The sequence below is a fragment of the Terrapene carolina genome, unplaced genomic scaffold (genome assembly GCF_002925995.2).
Source record: "Terrapene carolina triunguis isolate 2854851 unplaced genomic scaffold, T_m_triunguis-2.0 Scaffold68, whole genome shotgun sequence".
NCBI lineage: Eukaryota > Metazoa > Chordata > Testudines > Emydidae > Terrapene > Terrapene triunguis.
Window position 1 is genome coordinate 59,082,979 of NW_020664419.1, and position 8,856 is coordinate 59,091,834.

The following is an 8,856-nucleotide window of genomic DNA, read 5'->3' on the forward strand; positions in this document are numbered from 1 at the left end:
GAGGTTAAAGTTTTGTGATGTCACAAGAAGTCAACATGATAGATACGTTCCTTCACTTAGGCTAGTTCAACAGTGATCATGGGCCCAGTTTTTTGCAACAGAAAAAAGATAAGATAGCTGTAATTAAAGGAAAACTATTGTGAGTTGTAATAAGATAATGGGGAAGGGGGAGCTTTCTCCTGAGGCCCAGGCAACTTGATAGCTATAACAAAGTTAGGAGAGCCAACTGTTCAGATTAACTGGTGAATGGGATAGAAATGTCCAAGTAGGTAACACTTAGAAGTTTTAATGAAACTATGGGGGAAGCTGCATACTGTGGTGTAACTGGGATCTCTAGTTTAGTTGTGCAAATGGGGCTTAAGTCATTAGAGCTGGCTGGAGAACAGCAATTCCACTGCACAGCAATGGTTAGGGTGACCAGATGTCCCGATTTTATAGGGACAGTCCCGATATTTGGGGCTTTTTCTTATATAGGCTCCTATTATCTCCCACCCCCTGTCCTGATTTTTCACACTTGCTGTCTGGTCACCCTAGCAATGGTTGAGGTTTCAAAATTTGTTTTCATTCTGCATTGCAACAAAAACAAATCTTTTCAAATGTTTTTGTGAAAATGGAATTATTGAAATGGCTAGCTTTGGATCAAAACCTGAAAACTTTTTAATTCAGAAGGGTGTGTATTTGGGGGGTGTGTGTGAGACACATGATGGTTAGAACAGTGACCAAGGGTGGGAGAGACTCATGTTCCAGTCCCTGCTTTTCAATGCAGTTTTTCATTCCAGATCACTCTGGATCAGGCAAAGCAGGGCCTTGAACCTGGGTCTCCCACATCCCAGGCCAATACCGTATCTCCAACCAGAGAATGAGTCTCTTACTTAACCTTCCTGATGAAAACTTCATAGAAACAGATCAGTCTCCACACAACCTTTTGGCTTTGAAACAGCATATTTTGTCAAAACTTCATTTAATCAAAACTGTTCTGATCAATTCTAATCTGACCTGAGCGAACAGTGATAAAAAACAATAACTTTAACATTGTTGATTTGAGCTCCATTCAGGCCCAGGGACATGAGGCTATGCCAAACAGAATGAAAATTTGTTCTGGTCTCTAAACACACCACAGTGGAGAGTATAAAACAAACTATTAACATGACTTGGTTATGTCTCTATTAAAAGAATTTAACCTATTCTAAAAATGACTTTACTGTCCTGATTCTGAAAAACAAACAAATCTATCTGCTCTCCAGAACAGGGGCTACAACATTAAGATGTCAACTCCTCTGTTGGCAACCTTCCAAAACCACAGCATGTTGTGTTTTTCTTCCAGCTGCAGATATGGATGGACTGCATGCAACTCAAACACATCACAGATCATCTCCATTCTTATGAGCAGGGTCTCCACTGTAATACACAACATTCCAAACAAAATAAGTAGGTCCAATTTTAGCTTTACCTGTGTGAACACTGTCCTTCTAAAACTCTTTGTTGTTGACAGCTGGCTCCTCAGGGGGATATACAATACATATCAGGTATGCAATACAGCAGGCAAATGCTGAATATACAGCTTCATTGTAATAGTTGCTAGCCTAAATAAATCAAGTCAATGCATGCTGTACACGTAACACAACACTTATTGGCTTAATATGTTAAAGGGGAAGTTGAATATATTAAAGGGGAGGTTTAATACCCCACCAGGGGACTAGCTCAGCAGAATTTTAGATTATGTGAATGAACGTTCAAACTCCCTGATGTTTTGCTGTATAGGACTTAGCTTCCTGTACTATAAAAATCTGTTTATGGCCAGAGAGAAAAACCAAATGTCAACTTTACACATGTTAATTCCATACACAGAACATGGACCTAAAGGTGACCATGTGTCCCTGGAAAGCAGGAACAGCCCTGTTTCCAGGATCTCTCCCAGCTTCCCAATTGTTTTTTACACATGCACTAGAGTGCTGTTCCAGCGTCTTGAGGATTTGATTGAAACTGGTTGTTAGAAGGAGCTGATGGGCAACTGAGCTAATGCACTGTGCAGGTCAAGGACTACTCCCCCACAAACAAGCCTGTCATAGTGTCACCCTTTATCTCTGTCCACTCAGTCACATAGTGAGATTCTGAGCAATGCATTGAGCTTAGCTAACCAGTGCCCAAAGAACAAAGTCTGTGTATTCTAACAAACAATGCAAGAAACTAGTTTAACTAGGGGAAAATTTGTCATAGGTCAGTGTCATAATTACCTCTGTAAGCTTTTGGGGGCATGGACTGTTTTTGTTCTGTTTGTATGGCACCTAGCACAATGGGGGCCTGGTCCATGATGAGGTCACCTGGTGCCACAATAAATTCATCCACAATATTGTTCTAGCATAGCTTGTGCTATTCTTTAGGAGTAGGAAGCTTGTGCTATATAATCTATATTTCTTTCTAGATTTCAAGAATGTATAGTATGGAATTTTGCTGCTATTCTACAGAATTATTGCCAAGAACTCCCTCTCATATTGGGAGTCTACATCAGTCAGATATAGTCGGTTTTGAGGTAAAATTTAAGGCATCTTGTACATGCCTATTAAAAGTAGCTATAGCTTTTGTTTTAAAAGGGACTTGAGTAAGAAATGGATAAAATATTTGAAGAAAGGAGAAATCAGAAAAGTGAAAAAATGAAATCTGTGCTCACAGGTACAGTGGATATTGCACAATGGGATTACAGTAGTAGCCAATGTATCTTCAATAAAGACATTATTTCCACAATGCGCTGATGTCTGCAAGTTTCTGTTTTGTATTAATAAACTGATCTCAGCTACATTAGGTGATGCATTTTAGTGAAGGGTACTAACGCAGAGTCTGTCTTCAAAAGTAAGCCAGCTGGCACTAGATAGGGCAATCATCACTCATTTTTGGACTCACTGGCTTGTACCTAATATCACTGATAAAGCTGTAGTACTTTCCTAGAAAGGTTGTTACATTTGAGACTCATTCCAAGTTATGCTAGGGTCTCAGGGCATTATCCAGAAAGGGGACATGTAAAGTTTACTCCATGTCTGACATCTCAAACAGGTATCAACTGATGCAAGAGGAAGTCTAATGTGCTCTGTGTAAAGTGCTGAACTCTGCAACCTTACATTTAGCTATTGTGGACATTCTGCATGAGGTCCATATACCATACATTGAATGTTTAATGTGCTTTCTCTCTAGTGGACCTTACAGGTGATCTGTAATGGAGAAAAGAGAAAGCTTGTTCTCGTTTTGATATATGAAGGAAGCCTAAATGATTTGTTTTTCCTCAAAAAATAAATGCTTATTTACATTAGAAATTCAGGTCTTTTCTGGGGTGGAAAAAGACTGGTGAACTAATGAAAATGGCAGTATCACAGACCCAAGGGAGGGAAAGTTGTGCTATTAAAAGGGAAAGATTTTTAGTCTGACTGTTCAAAAGCTTTTTTGAATGTTTTGTTGACAAATTTTGGAGAAAGGAAGTCTTCTTGTTAAAAATTAATACACATTCCTTCAATTAACTTAAGAGCTCACACAAACACCTGAGACCTTCCAGAGATCCTCCACCAAACCCAGGAAAGATCAGACTTGAGATTTCTTAGATTGAAGAAAAACAAATAAATTTAAACATTTCAGGCCTTTTCAAACAGGCACAAAGGGCATAAGCCCATTTCAAGTCCTTTGTAGGTCACCTTTTAGAATTTGGGAGAAACTGGAGGGGTACAGTAAACCCCAATAATTAGCAATATGAGCATAAGCAAAATTCCTTTTAAGATCCCTGGTAAATGTTTTGCTATAAATGACATTGCAAAAATTGAAATTGTAGACGTACCTCATCCCCATGCATATTAGCAATATACTTGAACTCTGGTATGCCAATGGTATGTTGGGTTGGAAACCTTCCCACAACAAGAACCCACAGGTCTCTACCTTTAAGAGGGGAAGGGGAAAAGAAATTTTAAGTGTCAAATAATACAAACTTTTTGACCAGCCTACCCTCCGTATAGCATAATATAGTAGATTTTTTTAAAATAAACTTCAGAACTGTATTTTGTCTTCAAAGCCCAAGTTAAAAAATGTACTGAAGTATTTTTGTATAATATTCCAGTCTTCAAGCTAGACAGTTTTCTAAGATATTCTTTTAAATTCAAGTTTATTGAATAAGAGATAGAGCATCTGGGGGGAAAACACACACACACACACACACACACACACACACACACACACACAAATCTGCTACTAAGCGACAGGGAAACAAAAGAAAACAGTTTCCTCAAGAACAGGCAAAATATTCCAACACCAAGTAAAGTAGGAGCATCAACTTGCAAAATAAAATACAGTAATGAATTGTTGGTGAGACATCTGGAGACACTGGAATAACTATAACAAAATTTCTCTGAGGTGAACAGGGATAAGGAGTCATACAAATAAAGTTAACTATAATGTATTATCTATAGCAATAGCTTTTGTTGTTGTTGGGGACCCGTCTTGCCACCTTTCCTCATGGGAGTAGTCTCACTGCAGGATTAGGCCTTAGATTATCAAATTTAAATTGGCTGCTACAATGTGATCAGATTTAGGAAGTGAATTAGGATACTCTGCCACTATTCAAAGCTACCATCTTATCTTTCATTGAAAGGGGAGAGTTAAAGGGAAAAATAGATTTGCTGAAATTAATATTCTTCCTAGTGGACCCTGGAACTAACTCACAACCAAAGCACCCATTACTCTGTGTAAAATAAGCTAATGGATGGAGACAAGACTCGTCTTGTACATGTAAATAAACGGACCTAGTAGGTGTCTGTTCTAATTAGCAGCATGTCAAAATTGTAAATGTTAAAGAAAAACAGGAAGCCTATATTATCCTTTTTAAAAGCATAATATATTGAAACATTACTAATCTGTAGCTATTCTATACAAAGGATTGCAATATAGCAAAAATAAAGGTACATACTAACAGAAAACACTGCCTTACAGAGTGACCAGATGTCCCGATTTTGGGGGCTTTTTCTTATATAGGCACCTATTACCCCCCACCCCCTGTCCTGAATTTTTACACTTGCTATCTGGTCACCCATCTGCCTTACCTAGTGGATCTGTGGGCCTGCTTTTTCCAATCTTTTTTTAAACGTATCAATTTTTTTAAACCAAAAGCAGACCACATGTAATGGACCACTCTGATGCACATACACATTTAGCCCTAAATCGGACTTCTTTTTGTGACTAGTAGAGCTTCTGTTTTACCATATTAGAGCCACTTTACATTTGTGAATCTTCAAAACTGGTCTGCATGATTCATTTGAAGAAATCAAATGAGTTTATTCCATACTTTAAATACTTGGCTGATCAGTCCGTGAGTTCGAATACCAAATACTCTGAGCCAACCATGGGTGACATTCACTCAATACCAAACTGCTTTGCAAACAACAAGGCTTCTTTGGGAATATTTTAGTATACAATCTCTCTCCCTCTCCTCTCCTCCCTCTCCCCCCCCCCCCAAAAAACCCTCCCCAACCCAATAAAAAACAAACCAGAATTCACCAAAATTTGCATTTGGTTAGTATCGTTCAGCCAGATCTATTTAAGCCCAGTATGTGCCACCCTTACTCGCAGTTAGCAATAATACCTTACCATACAAGTAGTCCCACTGAAGTCAGTGGAACTACCTTCAGAATAAGTAACTAAATGTGAGGAAGAGTAGCAGAATCTGATGATTCTTGATAAGGAAGACAAGAGATAGTAACAGCATGCAAATCTATTATCTATCTGAGGGTTTTATACTGCTGCCCACCATCATAGTGCCCGCAGAGTGCTCTGGGACAGATTCCCGACGGTCAGCGCGGGCGACCGAGACCGGCTAGAGTTGCCTCTCACTCTGGCCGAGTTCTCAGAAGCTGTCCGCCACATGCCCACCAATAAATCATAGTATCTCAGTGCCTTCTGTGTAAAATCTATAGCAATAGTGAAGTCCCTAGTGGACTTAATGGAGTTTCCAGCACATATCCCTTTTTGTCAAACTCTGCTTGGGATAGGATGTTTGTTGGGGGAAAAGAAAGAAGGGGAGTTGGTAGGGGTTTGGAAATAAAAGTGATATTTAGATTGTCAGAACCATTTACGATGGAAGGCTTTTGCAAAGAGGAAGGTTTTGCAACATTTCTTAAAGATGGGCTGACTCTGGACTCACTGGATCACCTCTGAAAGATTGTTTCACAGCTGGATCCCCTTGCCAGAGAATGCCTTCTCCTCATCTCTCACATCTTTGTGATCTGCATTGTCCCAGGGAAGCATAGCCCTCATGGTGGTTCATAGATCAAAATTTAGTCTTTGATGTAGCTGGGGCTTGACCCGTTACTACTCAGCCTAAAATCTAGAAAAGCAGTATTTGCTATAGGATGCAAAACTTTAAAACAGGATTTTTAAAATACACTTTACTCAGCTTTGACACATCCACTTCTGTTCCATACACAAGTTATTAACTGAACTGTTTATTTTAAAAGTTCACAGGCAGGTTACAGAAGGGAGAAACCCAAAATACATCTCTACCCCAATACAACGCGACCCAACATAACACGAATTTGGATATAACGCGGTAAAACAGCGCTCTGGGGGGGCGGGGCTGCGCACTCCGGTGGATCAAAGCAAGTTCGATACAACGCGGTTTCACCTATAACGCGGTAAGATTTTTTGACTCCTGAGGACAGCGTTATATCGGGGTAGAGGTGTATGAAATAACTAAACTTTTAAAGCACATCCCTTCTTTCAAAACACAAAGACAAACTTGCTGTAGTAGAAAGTCTCAAGCCTGGAAACATCATCTCCTGCAAAGATGCTACTTTTATTCCAAGGTGAAATCCTGGTGCGGCACATGCAGTCCAGATAACAGGACTACGCATTAAGCCATGTGCACATGGGACCAAATAATACTTTGAGTGCACAATGTCAAGGTATTATGGAATTCTTGACTGGGAACAGCTTAAACTAACAAGCTCATCAAGGCAGGGACTATTCTCTAACAATTATTGTACCGCATCTAGTACCTGGTAGAGGCCTATAGGAACTACTGTAATCCAAACATTGGTAAACTCTTGGGATTTTTTTTAAAAATCACAGTGCTTAGAGTTGTGCAATCAAGTTTAAATAAAAACTAAGATGATGACCTCTTGTGGGTATCCATGAGTCTACCTACTCTGAGAGAGAGTTCAGTTGTGAATCCCAAATAGAGGGAGGCACTTACTCCACACAGCCAAGAGTTAGGAAACTAAAAGGTATGTCTGCACTAGTGCTGCACTGCTGTAGCTGTAGTTTAGATGCTTCCTACATCAACAGAAGGGGTTTTTCCATTGCTGTAATTAATCCATCTCCTCAAGAGGTGGTAGTTAGGTTAATGGAAGAATTCTTTTATCAACCTAGCTGCATCTACAGTCGGGGTTAGGTCAACCTAACTGTCACACTGGGCATGAAATTTTTCACACCTCTAAGGGCTGTAGCTAGGTCATCTAATGTTTAGGTGTAGATGAGGCCTAACTCCCTGAGGTGGGTGGGACTTAAGCCCCACCCCTCTCCTCAGCATGTCTTACTGGCTAGCTTCAGCACTAGTGTTTCCCTCCAGGAATTGAAATTAGGGGGAGTGTTTGAATTTACAGGGAGGGGGGGGTAGGGGCGGTCAGGGCCGATGAGGGTGAAGGTGGGCTCTATGGCACCATAGTAAAAAATGAAAAATGTTTAATGACCATTTTATTAGATTTAACTCATGTTTTAAAATCATCACACAAATTAAAGTTGGCTACTCAAGCCTTCTATGAAGCACAACATCTACAGCCTTCTTGGATGCTTGTTATAATTTTGCACAACTCTGTTAATGAACTTCTTGAATGCAGTGCGTTCATCTTTGGTGGCTTCTCGTGTGTCCGATACTTCCATTCTGTCAATTGATATGCTCATTAGATCATTCACATGATCAGGCAGAAGTTAACTTCTTTCAGAACACAAAATTCAATGAGGCAAAAGAACACTCAATTGTAGCTGTTGTGACTGGGAGTAGCAAGAGATGAATTCCTACTTCTTTCATCCCAGGAAACATAGCATAAAGATTGGGTCAAGCCACTAGTGATGATAAAAAAGAAGTTGAAGTCAAATCTTCATTCATTCATCATGTGATATTCCACTCTGTGTTCAAATTCTCTATTCTGTCCTGAGCACATGGCAGCCCCATTGCTGGTAGTGCCTCACTCCACTCAACTGACGGTGTTTTATAGGACAGGGACCTATAAAAGCTACGTAGAGGTTGAGTAGAATGTATAAGTCACTGTTGTAGATTTTTAAGAATCAAGTCTGTGTACTTTTTCAGCTGTCTTAAACACTTCTTGTCCTCTTTACTTAAGGATTTAATATAAATGCCTTCATTAGTCAACTTCTGGACTGAAGTCTTTGCTTCTTCCAGTACTTTTTCAATGGATAGCTCTCTGATCCAAATGGAGCTTCTATTGCTGGACAAAAGATCTACTACTGTTGTAGCAGATGCCTGGATGGCATTGTTTAATGACCCAAGTGGTTTCAACAGTAGACTTACAAGAGAGAAAATGGCAATAGTCTTCTCTGAACGTAGTAGCAAAAGTAATCCACCAGCCTCACTACTTAGATCCATCCCATCTTGGTAGATACTTTCCAAAGCCAGTAATAATGGCTGGAGTAATTTTAAAACAACAGCCAAGGATCGCTCATGAGAAAGCCAGCGGGTTTTCCCAGGTTGGACTAATTTGAACTTCAGTCCCAGTGTATCTTCTATGTTTTCCAAGATATTCAGTCTTTTTGGACTCTTGCTGAAAAAAGAATATAATGAAGACATTACATTTATAGCTTTTTTTTTTTTTT

At 39.6% G+C, this 8,856-nt stretch overlaps 1 protein-coding gene across 1 annotated transcript in view; it reads right to left on the bottom strand.

Moving 5' to 3' along the window:
* Positions 1-8,856, bottom strand: part of CPM (carboxypeptidase M) — an 83,367-nt gene that overhangs the window by 23,811 nt on the left and 50,700 nt on the right. Inside the window, exon 3 of the mRNA XM_024198228.3 lies at positions 3,818-3,915. Within this exon, the coding sequence (XP_024053996.2) occupies positions 3,818-3,915 (98 nt within the window). The remainder of the gene's footprint in view (positions 1-3,817; positions 3,916-8,856) is intronic.